This window comes from Arthroderma uncinatum, assembly GCF_011692745.1.
Source record: "Arthroderma uncinatum strain CBS 119779 chromosome Unknown scaffold2, whole genome shotgun sequence".
NCBI lineage: Eukaryota > Fungi > Ascomycota > Eurotiomycetes > Onygenales > Arthrodermataceae > Arthroderma > Arthroderma uncinatum.
In genome coordinates, this window is record NW_022983864.1 from 1,092,116 (window position 1) to 1,109,099 (window position 16,984).

The 16,984-nt window shown below is 49.2% G+C and overlaps 4 protein-coding genes across 4 annotated transcripts; 2 read left to right on the plus strand and 2 right to left on the minus strand.

The window, feature by feature from the left end:
- Positions 1 to 5,707: 5,707 nt before the first annotated feature.
- Positions 5,708 to 9,155, plus strand: GIQ15_02275 (pH response protein PalF; the record flags this gene model as incomplete). The annotated part of the gene is made up of 4 exons (XM_033549692.1): positions 5,708 to 5,865; positions 6,020 to 6,130; positions 6,444 to 7,134; positions 7,194 to 9,155. The coding sequence occupies 4 exons, from the start codon at positions 5,708 to 5,710 to the stop codon at positions 9,153 to 9,155; spliced, it is 2,922 nt and encodes a 973-aa protein (XP_033406853.1).
- A 1,318-nt stretch (positions 9,156 to 10,473) lies between these two features.
- On the plus strand, positions 10,474 to 12,240 carry GIQ15_02276 (uncharacterized protein; the record flags this gene model as incomplete). Its single annotated transcript, XM_033549693.1, has 5 exons — positions 10,474 to 10,738; positions 10,787 to 11,080; positions 11,139 to 11,336; positions 11,394 to 11,448; positions 11,508 to 12,240. 5 exons carry the CDS (start codon positions 10,474 to 10,476, stop codon positions 12,238 to 12,240), a joined length of 1,545 nt encoding a protein of 514 aa, XP_033406854.1.
- Positions 12,241 to 12,738: 498 nt separating this feature from the next.
- On the minus strand, positions 12,739 to 13,981 carry GIQ15_02277 (uncharacterized protein; the record flags this gene model as incomplete). Its single annotated transcript, XM_033549694.1, has 2 exons — positions 12,739 to 12,767; positions 12,820 to 13,981. The coding sequence occupies 2 exons, from the start codon at positions 13,979 to 13,981 to the stop codon at positions 12,739 to 12,741; spliced, it is 1,191 nt and encodes a 396-aa protein (XP_033406855.1).
- Positions 13,982 to 15,257: 1,276 nt separating this feature from the next.
- Positions 15,258 to 16,703, minus strand: GIQ15_02278 (uncharacterized protein; the record flags this gene model as incomplete). Its single annotated transcript, XM_033549695.1, has 6 exons — positions 15,258 to 15,655; positions 15,716 to 15,783; positions 15,850 to 16,226; positions 16,292 to 16,359; positions 16,415 to 16,451; positions 16,512 to 16,703. The coding sequence occupies 6 exons, from the start codon at positions 16,701 to 16,703 to the stop codon at positions 15,258 to 15,260; spliced, it is 1,140 nt and encodes a 379-aa protein (XP_033406856.1).
- Positions 16,704 to 16,984: the final 281 nt, after the last annotated feature.

Sequence of the window (16,984 nt, forward strand, 5' to 3'; positions counted from 1 at the left end):
GAGCCTAGCCCGCGTCCGTCTCTCCTAGCAGAAGTAGGCCCACATTAGAAGCCCATAAGCAACCTTGCATTAATCCATATCGCCCCCTGGGTATCATTAGTACCACCATACCTTGCTAGACCCTCTCCCACCTTATCCCCTTTTTAATGACTCGGGTGGCGGTCATAAATGCACCGCTAGCAAGAAGAAGAATTCCGGGAAATATAAAAGTCCACGTAAAGTTCCACTTTCCGATATTCTCGATAGACAGATGGTGATTCTCCCCGGATAAAATTCCTCCAGCAATTGGGGTGCTAATCAAGACACTGAATGAGCCGAGAGCAATTGCCGTACGAACTTGGCCGCAATTTTGGTTGCTATCTAAACTTATAGATGCAATCGCGGTTGCCACGAACACTAGTTGGTATCCAGCAATGAATGCGTAGAGTAATGCTGCTATGGCGAAGCCTGCTGGATTCGGGATGAGTACTAATAAAATCAGTATGATTCCAGAAGCATACGTTAAGGGGACGATTGCGTTTAGATTTCCAATCCTGCATGTCGTTAGCGAGTCAGTTACTATTTTGGCATAAAAAGGGTGAATACCAACTAACCTAGTAGCAAGAACCGCCAGAATTACGCCCCCTATTAAACCACCCACATTCATCGCGCTCAGCAAGTAGCCGGCTAGCTCTGATCTTAATCCTAGCCCGAGTGTACCCATCGGGGCATAGAAAAATGGAATAAAGTACGCTGCAAGTCCGAGTGTGGTGCCAATCACGAATGTAGAATAAGCGGGATCTTTGAATCCACCAAAATCTATGAGGGGAACTGCTTTCAAAGTCGCGTGAGGAGAGGGCCTTGGGCGGAGAGTGTACATCGTAGAACCCGAAGTGAGGAGCACGAGCAATGTGATTATGCGGATTGCCCATGGGAAGCCAATGGCGACTACCAACCAATAGCCTACTATTGGAAACACTATTCCTCCTATACTCAAAAGTTAGTATCATGGTTTTGTAAATGTGATGATTGGATTGAAGAAATATTGCAGTTCTTACCTGTCGCAGCACCAGATGTAGCTATAGCAATTGCTAAAGGACGCTTTATCGTGAAGTAGGAGGCAGCGATGGTGATTCCTGGCGCAAATAGGAGTCCAGATCCAAAACCAACACATAGCCCTTCTGCCAGCAAAAATTGGTAGTACTTCGTACTTAGTGAGGTCATAAGGAGCCCAAAAATTTGCAGGAATATTCCTATTCCAGTTACATGATAGAAGTAGCCAGCATCAATTGCCCTGCCAGAGAACATTCCAACGAAAAGTATCAGAAACGCCTGAGTTGAACCTATCCATGAAAGGGCGGATTGGGATAAAGTTGAAAGTGTGCCAATAGAATAGCTTGCTTGGAAGGCTCCATGAGCCATGACGAGACCCCTGGATTATATATATTAGTTCATGCTTTACGCATCCGAAGGGCCATACATCTAGTAAAACGTGAGAAGGACTGCCTTACCATGTGTTCTGTGTAAGCACGAAGGCCCCAATAACCTGCATCCAGGCATCGCGGCCTCCATTTGGAGCCGGACTAGGTACAGTTGTTGAGCCGCCTACTCTATCTCTGGGCGGTAGATTTGGTGCCTGTACTTGGGCTTCACTGTCCTTCACCGTCTTGGTCTCATCCTCTAAATTCATCCTTGTTAGGTATAAATATTGTTGTAGTTGCCCTAATAAGCACTGAAATTGTCGCTAACAAGAAAAAGGTGCGTGGTGGGAACGCCGATGCTTTTTCCCTTGAAAAGATGAAAAATGGCACACCAGCTCTGACTATATATCCAGTCCGAGGGATCATGTAGACAAAGGGTGAAAGGCAATTCAAACGGAGAGGGTTCAAGTGTGGAACCGTCTCGTGCTTCATTGTGTCTTACTATCGTCACCTAGACGGGTATTTGATGTCACTAAATGATGCACAGCATCAATAAGTATGACAGTCGTAACGTCCTCATAATATATCACAGTATTGTGATGATGTACCAATACATTTTGTGTATATTGTAGGGTGTTCAACGCAAAACTTTGAATTACATTGGACTTCGAAGAAGAGGCGTATAAGATATTCATGTACTCCTGTTGGGCGACGCCGCATTCTGTCGAATTTTGGGCCTGGAAATATCCAATACGGAACAAAGGAACGACCGGTTCCCTGGTTACACGTAAAGAGCCACTAAGGTGGGCAGCATATATCTTCAACCCTCGCACCTTGGGCTTGGCCATGGGTGACTAGGATGGGACATACAGCTGATCTTCACTGTCGATATATGTGATCAGAGTGACATTGCAAGCTCATCTACTTTGATAGAAGAGCGGTTGAGATGGAGAACACATAACGTCCTACTGCATCTCCTAATATAAGATCTTCACACGCGTATATAGAATATGCAAGTATAGTGGAGTGGCAGTTGTAGGAAATTTACGCAGAGAATAGGGCGCATCGTGGTGAGCAATGAAGATATATATATATACCGTTTCTCATCTGTGTGAGGGGGAATAAGGTTGAAAAGATATTCAGGTATGTGTGACTTGATCTGGACACGATGCAGTCAGTACCCTAGTTATAAAGGTCAGATTTAGCCCAAACCTTCATCGTCAGCTAATGTAGACAAACAGCTCTGACCGGTTATATTAGCAATAGCCGGTTGAGGAGGAACTGGCCTTGTCGCACTGTTGTGCGTATGCATGATGTGCGACATGCTGTTGCTCGCACTTCTCTTCTTTGTACAACGTACCCCGGTGGAGAGACGATACTCAGCATGATGTATGACCGCCTGGCAGTGGAATCGCGGAATTATCTTTGCGCGGTGACGGGTACAGGCATAAAACTTGATTTTAGCCAATACTCAGTTCCTCAGGCCTTGGGAATATGGGGGCTAGGAGTGCATTTGTGTCATGTCTGCAAACCATGAACTAATCAGCAGTTGAGAGGAAGTAGACTGTTGTGCCGTTCGCAGTTTCGCGAGTCGTATTGTAGGATCCGAAGAAGTAAGGTAGTGATGCCTGTTACTTCTCCAATCTGATGTGTTTGGTTGCCATGAATTAAACACATCTCCAAGACACAAGGGAGGAATGCCTCTTCTGTGGCAAGTTCCCTTTCGTTTAATTATCTCTCTGTCATTGTTGCGGTGAATAACTGCGTGGGGGTTGGCGGCAGGTTCCGGAAACCTATGATCTCGTAAAATTGTAGAAAAATGACCCATTTTATGTTCAAAACTAGCTCAGGAGCATGCAGCCAACCTGGAGGTGAAAACTCTGCTAACCATCAATTAGGGCCTCAATGGTGGGTGATAATAACAGTAGGACATACGTGCACGAGAAGAGAGAGGGAGGTGTCGTGTCTGACAAGGCATAAAACAAACATCCTCCGAGGCCAGACAGTTTCACCTGAGGCTCGGCATTATAGTCAGCATATTCGATTAATGACTTGTTTAGAGCAAGATATATTGGGTCCAGGGATCTATTTTCCCATCACATCTAGCAATAGGGGGATCAGAGCCTGTTCTTTCCAACCTGTGTTAACCGTGCCTTCGCTGATAGAGTTAAGATTCACTATTGCAGACAACGCGTTGCCAGGCCGCGCATCCCGACGCGCAATACCAATCCAATGCAGGTAGTCGATGGTAAGTACTATTTGAATAAGTATCGATTCGACCATCTAGGGTGGGTATTTCTAACTCCTGCAGCTTTGGATGCAGGAGACCTTCGATTGTGATGGCAGCAGGTAGCATGTCTGGACTTTAATACTCGAAGAGTCTGGCAAGGGTATGGTATGATCCTTTCCTAGGTGCTGTGACGTGTTTTGGGATATAGTTTCGAACAGAGTCAGTTCTCCTCCGTGCCACGATCTGATCTGCAACTAGCATCGTAACGGGCACGGCCTGAGAAAGTAATTTGCATGATTTTATGATGAGTGAGTTGAGTTGAGGATGGACGTCGAGAATGAAGAGAATATTCTCGAATGCTTACTCCATGGACTCAAAATTTTCGCCGACCATACAATGGAGATTGAGCCGTGTCCTAGACTCCGGAGAACCTGGACCTGGCAACGCGAGCCCATGAATGCGTCCTTGATAAGGACATGAGCGATATATTTTCCAGGGCCATAGTTTTTCGACCCGTCCCGCTGGGCAGGTCATTCGCTCGGAACGTTCATTACCCCCGTCCGCGGCCGTTTCAGGTGGAGTTTGAGATTGACGATGCATGCTGGCAGGGAATAACGATATTACTGAGCTTGGGATATCGATGGTGCCCTGGTCAGTTTTCTGTATGGATTTGGGACAGGATACGGCGGCTGCAAGGAGGCGGTTCGATATTTATTCTAACCTTTCGACCTGACGTGACGTGGTTATCACCTTGCTCTTCAGCAGGGATAACTAGGCTAGATTAACTTGCAAAGGCCGCAGATATTATGGTTGCCATTGTTGACCTCGTTCATGCTGCACATGCATGTACTTATTGTAAGCTTGTCCCCGGCGTCTATATCAGGTTGCATCTGGTTAATACTCCGCATTCCCGTTTGGATATCGGTAGCGTAGCTCCTTGACCCTTGACCATGATAGGCCCTTGCTCGTGTCTTGGGCGTAAATTAGCGAAATGTGGAACAGTCCTGGTGGCTGCCACGGTTAATGTGAGTGATGTGGAGTTTCTCGATACGTGAATGCGAGAAAGAGTCGCAGCCTGAACTGATGGAGTATACACCATAAGACGATTCCCTGGAACCACATATCCATTTGATATCTGACTCTCGCTTCTTAACCTGAATGTGTCAAGGCATCTCAGGAAGCTCGCTATCCTAATATCCTGTTAGCCTGTTGACTCGCCAACGATGCTGATAATACGGACATCATGCCTGACCTCGACAGCCCTGGTAGGACATGGCTGAACCCTACCGTCTTGAGCGGACCTACCCACCCGACCGACTCCTCGGAGAAAGATCCTCGCGATCCTCGATCCCTACGGTGTCCGCTGTCTGATATAAAACAGGCAGAGGGAGACAAGCTTCTGTGTGGCTCCATTCGGAAAACAAGCAACTCTTGGCACGTGAGCAAGCATTTCCTTTACTTTTTCTCTTCTACTTTGACCTCACTCCATCGACAACGACATCTAACATCGAACATGGACCGTACGAGACGGCTGCTCGTATCGCAAGGCTGAGACCGCTGAAAAGTCGGTGAGTGCTGGACAAGCAGGAGCCGGCGAGCTAACATCTGCATCACAGGCCCAACGCAAAACAGGCAGGATGGCACTTGACCCAGCTCGCGTTTGAACCAAGGCCTGGAGACTGGACAGCTACAGTAACTCTCGGAGACGGCCCTCCAGCGTGCATGGCGCATGCAAACAGGCCGCCATGGGAGCTGATGCCCTCCGCTGCCTGTTAATATAACTTCCTAGCCTGCTGTTTATGCTTTGGCCTAGGACGGAGTGGACGCCCTCAGCCAACGGAGTTCTTTATGCGCTCGTGTTAAGCGATCCAATAGGTCGGGGGACATGGGTTGGCGCTCCCTGGCTCTTGACACTCGCGTCGAGCGGGCGCTAGGCAGCCATCTAGACGGAACCGGCCTGGGGGGAGGAGGGAGGACTGCGCAAATTATACAACATGCCCCCCGACAGGTATGTAAGTAAGGAATGGGCAAGTACAGGCGGTGGAGCAGAATCATGTCGCAAGGGTGAAACGAGCCGATGGCCGCTGCTCGATTGCTCCCGATGAATGGGGCTCCCCTGGCGGTCCCCCTCGGTGGTCCCCTCGATGTGGCCCCTCCCGATCAGTTGCACGCCATATCAGACGGGCTGATGCAGTGTGTTGGGAACGAAATGAGCCATCGCACACGATCCGAAAGGTATGCACACGAACCCCATCAGGCTTTGCCTGTCATTGGGCGGGAGCATGCAAGCTTTTTCGAAGCATTTTCCAACCCGGTTTAGCGGTCGAACGCCGTCTTATCTGGCCTGACCCGCCGTTGCGCCTCTAGAGTTGCATCCAGCATGCGGTAGCCTGAGCACCGGCCTCCTACTCGCTGTCCCCGTCTGCTTTGGCTCTCTGCTTCGACTGCTGCTGCTGCTGCTGCTTCCGGACGACCCGGACGGCCTTGATACTTGCCACAGGTCAGCCGTTGCGGTGGAATTACTAATACGAACTGGCCAGAGTTTCTCCCCTTACTCCGTAGAAGGCCCAAGTAATAATAGAAAAGTCAAGCTTTCTGATGCATGTTCTTTTAATTAATAAGAACGGTGCTAGTCGTGTGAAAGTCGCCCTTCGTCCTACGGCCAGCTGTCTCCCTCTCGCCTCTCTCGTCCTTTAATATAACCCCTCTGCCCTCTATCTCTCCTTCTTCCTCCTCGCTCGTCGCCCGTCCCGAAGAGTCGCAATCTCGCGTGCCCATTCTGTTGTTCAGCCGGCTGCCTAGAGATGAGGTAGACAACAAGCGAGAAAGCGCCAGCCAGCCTCAGCTCGAACAAACATCTCCCAGAAGAACCCCGACCTCGATCCTCGATCCTCGCCTGGCCTATGGAGGGAAACACCTGAAACCGACGCGCTCTCTACCTCGCTCTACCTCCCTCCGCCGCTGCCGAAGACTCGAAGAGGCAGCGAGAGCAAAAAGTCGTATATAAACCGGACCCCCCAGCGGGCGTCGAGGCGTGTCATGGCACTCGATACACATGCTATCGACTCCTCGACCACCCCGCCAGCTCGACACCGGTCCATCCTGTCCAAACTCACCAGTCGCTTCGGGAATCGCAATCGCAACATCTCGGAGTTCTACGTCCAGCCCGACGACCCGTGGAAGTCGTACCATCCGGGCGAGGTGGTCAAGGGCGCCGTCGTGCTTACGGTGGTGAAGCCGGTCAGAATCACACATCTCGTCGTCTGTCTACATGGATATGCGAAGGTGTTCAAGAACACGGTTGGGCCGGGCGAGCATGCGGAGGAGTCGGGATACCTAGGACCTGGACGCGGGCGCAGAGACGGCGAGTACCTGGGCAACGGCTTCACCTCCTTGTTCGAGGACGAGGTAGTGCTATGCGGTGACGGGAGGCTGAAGGAAGGCATATACAAGTTCCGGTTTGAACTTTGCTTTCCTCCTTACTCGTTACCAAGTAGTATCAATGTCTGTCTTGACCTCTATCCCTTCTTAAATTGATATATTCTAATGCCTTTTCTTTGCAGTTCGAACGAGGAACGATATCCTACATGATAACGTCTACCCTGACACGACCGACGACCATATCCCCTTCCATGTCATGCGATAAACGACTGATACTCCTTGAACGGATCGATATCGCTCCTCTCCCCGCTCCGAAAGCCCGTGTCATCTCTCTCGAACCGATATCAGCAAGGTCAAAGTCAAAGTCAAGAAAGAAATCTACGTCTGGCGAACGAACGTCCAACGGTGCTGCAGGCCCAGCATCCCTCGAGCCGTCAGCATCGCAGACATCCGAACCAAAGCCTCCATTGAGTCCCGTCCCAAGCGAACAGAGCACCTCGAGCTGTGTCAGCAACAGCACCCAGAGTTTTAAAATCATCAGCGAGTCGAATTCCCCCCGAGACTCGAATACGATAACCGCTACGACCAAGCTACTTCGTGGTGGTGGGTTGCCCGGTGATGTCTTGCCTCTGCGGATAATGCTCAACCATACGAAGCCGATTCGAAGTCCGCACGGAATTATCATCACGCTGTATCGGCAGGGCAGGATAGATATGTATCCAGCCATCCCCATCGGGACACCCGCCAAGGGCAAGAGGCCGGTTTACGAAGACTACTATCCCAAGTCACGAACGGGACTGGGCGGCTTGTCCTTTGGCGCGACTAGGACATGCAGTGTTTTTCGAAAGGATATGACACAGATATTCTGTCCCTTGATAGTCGATCCTAACACCATGACCGCAGATATCAAGACCTCCATCCGCATTCCGGAGGACTGCTTCCCGACAATAACCCGGGTTCCTGGCGCAATGATCAGCTTCCGTTATTATATCGAAGTGGTTATGGATATACGGGGTAAACTGGCCGGCCAGGACCGCTTTCTCCCGCGGTTAAATATCATAAACTCTTCATCCAACAATCACAACTACTGCGCCACACCCCGGGGGTTTAATGCAATTGAGACCACGAGAGGAGCTACCTCTACTACTTCAAGCTGTACAGGGAACATACTCGATACCGATCAAGTGCGAAGGGATAAAAGTGTTATCGTCTGCGTTTTCGAGGTTATCGTTGGGTCCAAGGACAGCGGTAGAGGCCAGCAGCAGGCACCCAGCGATGGGAGCGTCCGACCAGAATATCCCGCCTCAACCGTGGACCAGCCTGCTCAACAAGCAACCCCGGACGGAGCGCGTGAGCAGCAGCAACAGCAGCAGACACAGACACAAACACAAACACCGCAGATCCGGTTCGCAGATCAGTCGCAGGGTGGCCAAAGCCACGGCCAGGAAGATGAATATGGCACTGGCTCTGAAGACCAGGACCCCTGGCATGAGCGAACTCCAGACCAATACGTTATAAACCCTCCGCAGCTTATCCCTCCTCACCGACCAGAAGAAGACGTCGATGAGAAGACACGGTTACGCCGAGCAGAGGCCATGCTCCTACCCAGCGCACCGCCAGCTTCCGACGAACCCGGCTCGTCTAACTCTGCTCCGCCCTCAGCACCCGCGCTCTCGATACATCACGAACCTTCTTACTTCGAGGTTCCTACCCCTACCTACTCGGCCTCTGTTTATATGCATCCTCATCCTCGCCCTTCCTCTGCCTCTGCGCCATCACCGGATACTATCACCCCTTACACTATGCACGAACCTGCCTCCGCCCCTCAGTTCCCACAGACATATTCCTATACCCCTGACAGTTCCGCGGAAAGCTCGAATCACCACCAATACCAACAACACCCCAATCACCTTCCTTCAGAGGACAAGCAAGAGCTGGAGAAGCAGCGGCTTCTTAACGAGAGAAGCGCACCACCGGACTCGGACATCCCAGAATCAGCTGATTCCAGTCAGAGTGCTGCCGCAGCCTCTGAAAACGGCGATAGCCGCCAACAACCCCTCCCCAGTGCCCCTGTTCTTACAGAGGAAGATATAATAGGGCAGCCCATGGCGACAGGGGAGTCCCTCCCAAGATACCAACGATAGATACAGAATGCGGCGATGCAATGAACGGGATGAAAGTGGCGTTAGCAAGGGCGCATCTATTGTTTCACATAATTCTTCTATTAATATTTCACCTGTATTTCTCTTAATAGCGGCCTGGTTTAAATTCGAGGCATTGGACATGTTTAAATTACAAGAATATCACGGATATTTTGACGGCAGTTATGTTAGGTTAGCTTATTATATAGCATGCATGCCTACCCACCAGGGGGTGGGCAAACGGCGTGGTCTTTTCGCGCATCGGCTATTTATTTTATCTACTTATTTCCATCGATATCGGCGTCTACGAGTAGTTTGACTTGTCAAATTAGCAGCACTACCCCTGTTGGTAATGCGAAGTGGTTTCTGACCTGCTTATATGCCGATATATCATGTCTGTCCATTCGAACCTCCCTGTTGACCTAGCTAAGGGCGTGCATGGCTAGTTAAAGGACCCCTGATCAATTATTACAACCTCATCCTGGAATCGACCCCCAACGACCAAATTCGCTCCATGCAGGCTCATGACCAAGCACCTTGCATACATCGTGGCTAGTAGAATGCGCAGGGCCACTTCATGTACCATGCTTTGCCATGGACAGGGACAGTTCGCTGGATCGACCGAGAATCCTATTGCTAGCCAGCAGCTGTGGCGCCAGATCTCCCGAATTCTCTCGTCTTTAACCACAACGCCAGCCGATTTTCAGCGCGATAAGCCATCTCAAGAGGATAGAATAATTCCGAATGAGTTCCTATGATAGATACTGGCTGTGTCTACCGGGATTACCGTGAAATCGGCGGCGAGGTTTATAAGCGGCCTCTGTTCGGCGAACGAACGGTAGCATTTCACGCTGGCCTTTGATACCCCAAATGCAAGAGAATAAGTCATCGTATGACTTAATCACCGATTCACTTCAATAATCAGGCTTATTAAGGTCCGACTACAAACATTTGGCGTGCCTGGGGGTCCTGGCCCAAGATGAATGTGATTCAGCTTCAATAGCTCGAGCAATTTGCTGTGATATGCATCAGCAAAGGGCCGCCAACTGTGTGCTTGATACTCCTGTTGGAACCAGAGACATTACTCTGGGAGATGGATATAAAATGGCTGTACAGTTCCCTATGATTGACAGCTTGGATACCTACCCATCATCAGCACACTCGTTTTTCCAAGGCAATCCAGCCTATCCATTCTTTCACCCGCAAGGGATACACATTCATTTATACCTTCGTTGAGATCTGATACCCTTTTTAATTCAACACAGCCTCGAGAAGTCGCCTCAATTACCATTATCAAGTCTCGTACTTCAAAGCTTCCATCATGGTCCTTTCGAAGCTTCTCCTAGCAGCGCTAGCCGTCACGGCACACCTGGCAAAGGCTGAGGTTGTCGTTGGAGCTGATCCGCTTGTGAAGTATTCCAAGTGTGATAATGCGCAGCAAATCCAAATCTCCGAAGCCTGGTTCGATGCTCTTGAAATTGCTGGCGAAGGCAAGGGTGGCAGCTTTGGTGATTGGAAGGGAGATGCTGAGATAGACTACTTTGGCCCTCCTGTCTTGAACCATCCGCATCAACGCAATATCCAAGGTATGTATATCCCATCCTAACGGCACGGATATTTTAGTATCAGCGTAGCTAATGGAAAGAGAAAAGAGCTCCTTACGAATGCGGCAGCACTTTCTAGGCCATGGTGGTTTAGACCTACTCAGATCAAGATCCACGCACGCTGCGACGACTGGGCAGACAAATGCGGGAACAAAGGACCCATGGCTTACACTTCCCAAAATTGCCCAGATGGGGGGTTGACATGTATCACCTTTTGCCGCGAATTCTTCGATCTACCATCTTTACGCGATACCCTCGACTATGCCCGGCCAATGAAGAATGATGATGTTGTCAAATTACACATGACGACATACCAGTCGAGAGGTAAGACTGTTTTTACGCTTTGAGCTTGAACTATTCTAATATCTTGGTTGTTTTTAAGCATCTTCTATGTTGCATGAACTCCTCCATCTTTCGGAGGTCTCCTTCCCCCTGGGCCACATCTATGATCGATTTATCCGCTATAAGACGCACGAAGGCAAAGATGTCGTGACCCAGGCTATTGGGCCGTATTGGACAAAGGTTCTTGCCAGGGTCGACCTGCTCAACAGAAATGATACTCTCGGATTCCCTATCAATGGTAAGCACGCGCGGTAAATTAAACCTGGATTGAATTTGTGGCTAACTCGGACCATAGCCGACAATGTGGTGCAGTATGCCCTTTCTAAATATGTTTATAAAGCCTTGAACGTGTAAGTCCTCCCTGCCTATACTCGTAAAGTGGTCATTTTACTGATGATCGTTGCCCCAGCTATCCATACTACCCAATTGCCCTGAGCAAGAAACTTGGGGACGGAGATAAAACTCAGGCACCAGGCTGGGAAATCATTGATAATAAGCTCCAGGGCAATGCAACTCTCATAAACGATCGCATACTATCCGCCGTTGACCCCCAGCCTTCCGAATCTATCAACGCAACGACCGCACCCATCCACGATTTGATGAACAACAACGCAGACTACTTTGATAACGTTGTTTTGAACTTAGAAAGCTTCATCCAGCATGACAAATATCCCAAGATGTACTTTACCGGAGACCGGAACGAGATCTATCCAACTAACCGCCCACCACTCACAAACAAGAGCGAGTATGTTAAAGGCGACGAGAACCTACACTGTGCCGTCTCTGAGACTTTGGACCGTGGACGTGGAAATGTGGCAGTGGATATTGCGGAACGACATATTGACGATGCTTGTTCTAAGCTCAAGGACAAAGCCCTGAGCCCAATGGCCACCGGAGTCCCACTTTCATATCAATTCACCAATGATAAGGATTCAAATGCCTTATGGATTGGTGCTTTCTGGAACACCGGTGACGATGACTGTCGAGTTGAGAGTAAGATCTCCGAAGATGAATGCAAGAACCAGCTCCGAACATGCCTGAATGGCTGCCAGCTCGACACGCACACTCAAAAGGAGGGAGGTTCTAGGATTAAGAACTGCATTATCTACCGCATTGGAGTCGAAGGGAGAACTACATTGTGAAGAACTGTTGGCGTCTACTTCTAGTAATGTTAGATGAGGTCTTGGCCACTGGGGAAGGGGAGAAGGCTAGTTTTGGAGGCTTGGTGTAAGTGTATTGAGAAGTGAGCTTTATATTTCATTGTTTCGTTTCTATTTTATGTAGTTTATTGAGTTTATATCTTAGAGATTAGCTATAAGAGAAATGGTATATCCAGTTGATCGACATGGGAAACGTATGCAGATCCATCCTTCATACAGAAAGTCTTTGCCCAGCCAACTCCCTTATCCTGGCCTTGATCCATTCACCGTATGCCACAAATATCTGAGACTCAGGATGCTTGGTACAAAAGTTCAGCAACACTTCGTAGTATTCCAGGACATCCTTTCCTGTTGTATATAATATCTTCGCCAAATCCACAGGACAAAGATATAGCGGCTGCCTTTCATCTTCAGATATAGATGCAGTCCCTTGCATTACACATGCATAATACACGCAATGCTCTAAACCGAAGCAGTGGCCTAGTTCATGGCTTGCCGTGCGGCATACCCTGCCCAACCACAATTCAGATAGCGCACTGCAAACATTAGGTGAGAATTCACCTGCATCTCCTATCGTAGGTAAAGGGGCCAGGCTTGAAATAACGGATATAGCCCGATGCATTGGCGACTCCATTGCAACGGAGCCCTGAGACTCCATCTTATCATCTCCCTTCCGCTTCTTCACAGGCGTTCCATCGCCTTTTGCCAAATTGCATATATCAGTGACGTACTTTTTGCAATGCGAGGCTGGCCATGAGTGGCTTCTACCCACTCCTAATTTCCCATCTAGAATAGGATTATATCTCGCTGTTGATACCACAGAAATGCGACTACCGCCATATGCCCGACCACAAGCAAAATCATCATCGTCGTCTTCAAATAGGTCATGATCCATGACGAGCAATAATGCATACGCATCCGATGGCAGCATGCCTTCTGCGGCATCTAGCAGGTCATTCAGATTGATTTGACCGGGGAAGGTTTTATCTGGACACGTCCGACATGAAATCCTGACCGACTCTGTATCCGTAGTCAAAGCAATATATTGCATTTTGGGGGCCCTCACCGTCTTGGGCTTCTCACTGGACTTTCTATCGTTGTTGAGGGTATGGTCAGGTTCACCATCTTCCCAGGAGGTGAACGTAAGCGTCGTTGGAAGCGGCTTCACAGGTATCCCATGATAAAATGCAGACAGGTAATCCAGGATATCGCCCATAGCAGGTCGTTTTATAGGTGAAGAAGTTAACTTTTGGATAGAATCATCATCGTTAACCTTGGGGCCACCGGTTTTCTTTATCCTGCTCGGTTTCTTTCCAATGGTTGACTTCCTGCTAGTACTCGACGTAGGATAAATCCAGCCCTTGACAAATGCAACTTCTTCATCGACCTTGGGGGGAGCAGCAACGTAAATGACGCCTCTCTCTTTGGTTATTGGATTTCGCGAGTCAAGTTTCATCCACGAGGCCACGCCTTGCCCAGGGCATTTTGGGTCATAGGCCAACTCATCATTAGGTAGAACTAGGGGGGCCGGGAATGATGAGGGTGATGGATCTTGGTGGCCTTGAGTATTCTTCTTGTTGACTCTTGCAATAGTAGAGGGCAAGGCAGCAGCCTTTGTGCGTGTTTGTAGGGTTCGGAATTTATACCCTACTTCTGCTGCATGAGGGGATGGGTCAAGAGTAAGTGTATCATGGTTACAGGTTGTTGACGAGTGTCTGGACATGGTACTGTTTTGAGGTTGTTCTTGTCAAAAGTTGTTTTAAGGTAGGATATCATTGCTGAGTTACCCGAGTTAAATAGTTAACTAGCTAACGAAGTAGGGAGATAAATATTATCAGCCCATCTAAGTTATATTCTCCCATCTTATATCCTCTATATCTTACATTCTCCGTTTAAATCCTCATATCTTACGCCATCCTTCTCATACAATAATAAGCAGGATGCTGCTAAGCTCTATCGTTATCTGATACACTGCAGAGGGCCGAGCCAGCCGAGGCCGCGAAGATACACCTTGAAATGCCGGAGAGACACTCGGATAGGTAGGGAGATACCAAACGTGTTGAGTGAGGATGTAGCGGAGGTATGGGCATGTGGTAGACTATGTGCCACCGATGACTGGCAAGTTGGCAACGGAACATGGATATGGCAGAAGTCTGATATCGAAGGTGCTGGGAATATCGATATCGCGGATCGTACACGGGATGATGAGCATCCGGGTATCATAACGATGAGCACATGTTTAAAAGGTGGATGAGGAGCCTGTTGCGTCTGTTTATGAACATGCTGAGCCAGCCGTCCATTCGATTGAGCAGCATGTTGGGTATGCTATTCACCATCGCCGCTGGTCAAGTGAAATCCGAGAACCGCGAGCAGGGTACGATAATGAGGTTCAAAATGCGTTTGCTGAGCGGTTGGGCGGTGGGGTGGCCATTTCCTGCCTATTTTCCCACTCGTTTGACCGTTCCTTTCGCACTATGTATTTCCATTCATCATCAAATCCCCGATTGGTTTACTACTCGGATATATCGTTCTTTCACCCGCCCTTTTCGTTTGTTAACGGTTGATTCTCAGGAGGTTGGATATTGAGTGGATAGACTGGTGATGCTCGTTCGGTTGAGCAGTACATCAGTGGATGAAATTCTCTGTCCAGATTTAGACGCTTCGCCCTCCCAGTCGAAGTTCTGTTCGATCCGATCAGCAATGACTAGGCTGCCTCCCAACAGCTGTTCGCGCCTGCGCTTATTGCGTTGCATTTGGATCCCCCCTCTGGCCTTCTCTCATATCGGCCTTCCTTGCGCGCTTATTCCTTCTTTTTCCGTCTCGCTCGTCGCTTCATCCATTTTATATCCCATCAACCGAAGATTTGGAACATGTCGTCCGTAGCAGGCATTATAACTTTGCACAGGGTGTCACGTCACCTTGGAATCTCAACTGATTACCCTTTGGACATGAATCGCCGAGTGGTATAAGCACGAGGTGGTGGTTCTAGATCTTCTGCTCTAGTCAGTCGCCATCTCCTTCGAATGCAGGTAGCCTAGGTACTTACCAGTTATATCGTCCGAGGGTGGAGTTGGCGAGAAAATGCATTCCTCGCTCCCTGCTCCGCCTATATCAACTCTGGACGTAACGGTATCCATGTAGATATCGTCATTGTAGTGATCTACCCATCGCGAATCGGCGCTTCCAGTAGGGACGGCACCCCTTCCTGACTCGCCGCCGTTGTGGCCATCCTTCAATTGATGGGAATTCTCCCTGTAGCTCCTCGACCCGTCTCGTACGCTGGAGAGTAATGTTGGACATATAAGCGAAAGCGGTTGACGGAGCATGGGTAGACAGGAGACTATGATGCCGGTATTGAGTTCGATGGTAGTCCATAGCGCGAGCGGCGCAATGCTCCCTGTAATACTCAGATATTAGCGAATTTGGCCAGCCAGGGGTAGTGTATGGTGTAGCTAACACAAGGGGTCCCTGTTGTCGGATTTTCCTAATATATATGTGATTCGAACAATGCTAACGACACAGACACTATATCCTCGATGTCAGTAACAATTGGCTAACCCACGAGCGAATAACGAAGGGCTGGCAACTTACAATCCTCCCAGGGAAAAGATGGATATCACAGCAAGCTTATCCCTCATTTTCATTGGGAGAACGATGGCCTCCTTTATCGGCAGGAGGAAGATCAGGAAGTCGGTAGCGACATTGAGCCCCGAGTAGACGATTCTCCATTGCGCATTCTCGATACACTTGTGTGGAATCGAGCGGTCCCAATATGCGTTGATCGGCTTGCATTGCCATACGGATGGACAAGTGAATCCGATTGTCATCAGAACCGTCAGTCCCATAAGGAAATGGCATGACCAACGGAACCAGTTTTGAACATAGAATATTCGAAGATATAAGAAGAGGAAGGCGATCTTGATCAGGCCGAGGGCGGGTTTGTATAGAACCTGTAGGATGTACAGACACTACCGGCAACGTTAGCATTTTTGTTGTTCTTTTTATGCATGAATTCGTAATGCAGGATGCTTACTTTCAACGCAGTTATCCTGTCCTGCTGCGAGCTCTCCCATGTATGTTTGCCCACCCCGTGGAAGACTCCTGTATACTGTTAGAAATATATATGCCGTGAGGACAGTCCGGATGCGCCACTCACCGAGTATATGCACAACAGTAAACGGAGCTGTTATCATCTGATCAAAAAAGATGTCAGCACCTTCACTGTTTTCACGACTTTCCGAGCTGGTACATACGTATGCTGCCAGGATCATATAGTCGTCGACGTGGATGCCGGTCTTGTAGTATCGACCAACCAGCCGTACTACCACCAAGAGCCCCGAGACGATGACCAGGACAACACAAGGAACCCATAGATCTGGTCTATCCATCCCAAAAATCACAGCGTTGAGGTTGCCTGCCGTGGTCGTACTGTTCGACGGAGCCATCCTCTGCACTGTCAAGCAACAGTATATGCCCTTACGGAGAATGATGGACGAGAAGAGGTCGAGAAGGACAGACAGAAACCTGCTCCCAGATAATGATACATCACATCCATGACATTATTGTGGCCAGGCATAAGTTTCGTGCGTTGGGATCTCGCCCTTCCGTTTCCCTCCTCCCCTATTGCTCTGGCCCGTCGCCCTGCCGTGTCTCGTGTCTTTGCCAGCAATAGAAAACGATTTGCATTTGGGTGGGGCGAGGAACAAGTCGAAAAAAGTGACAGCAG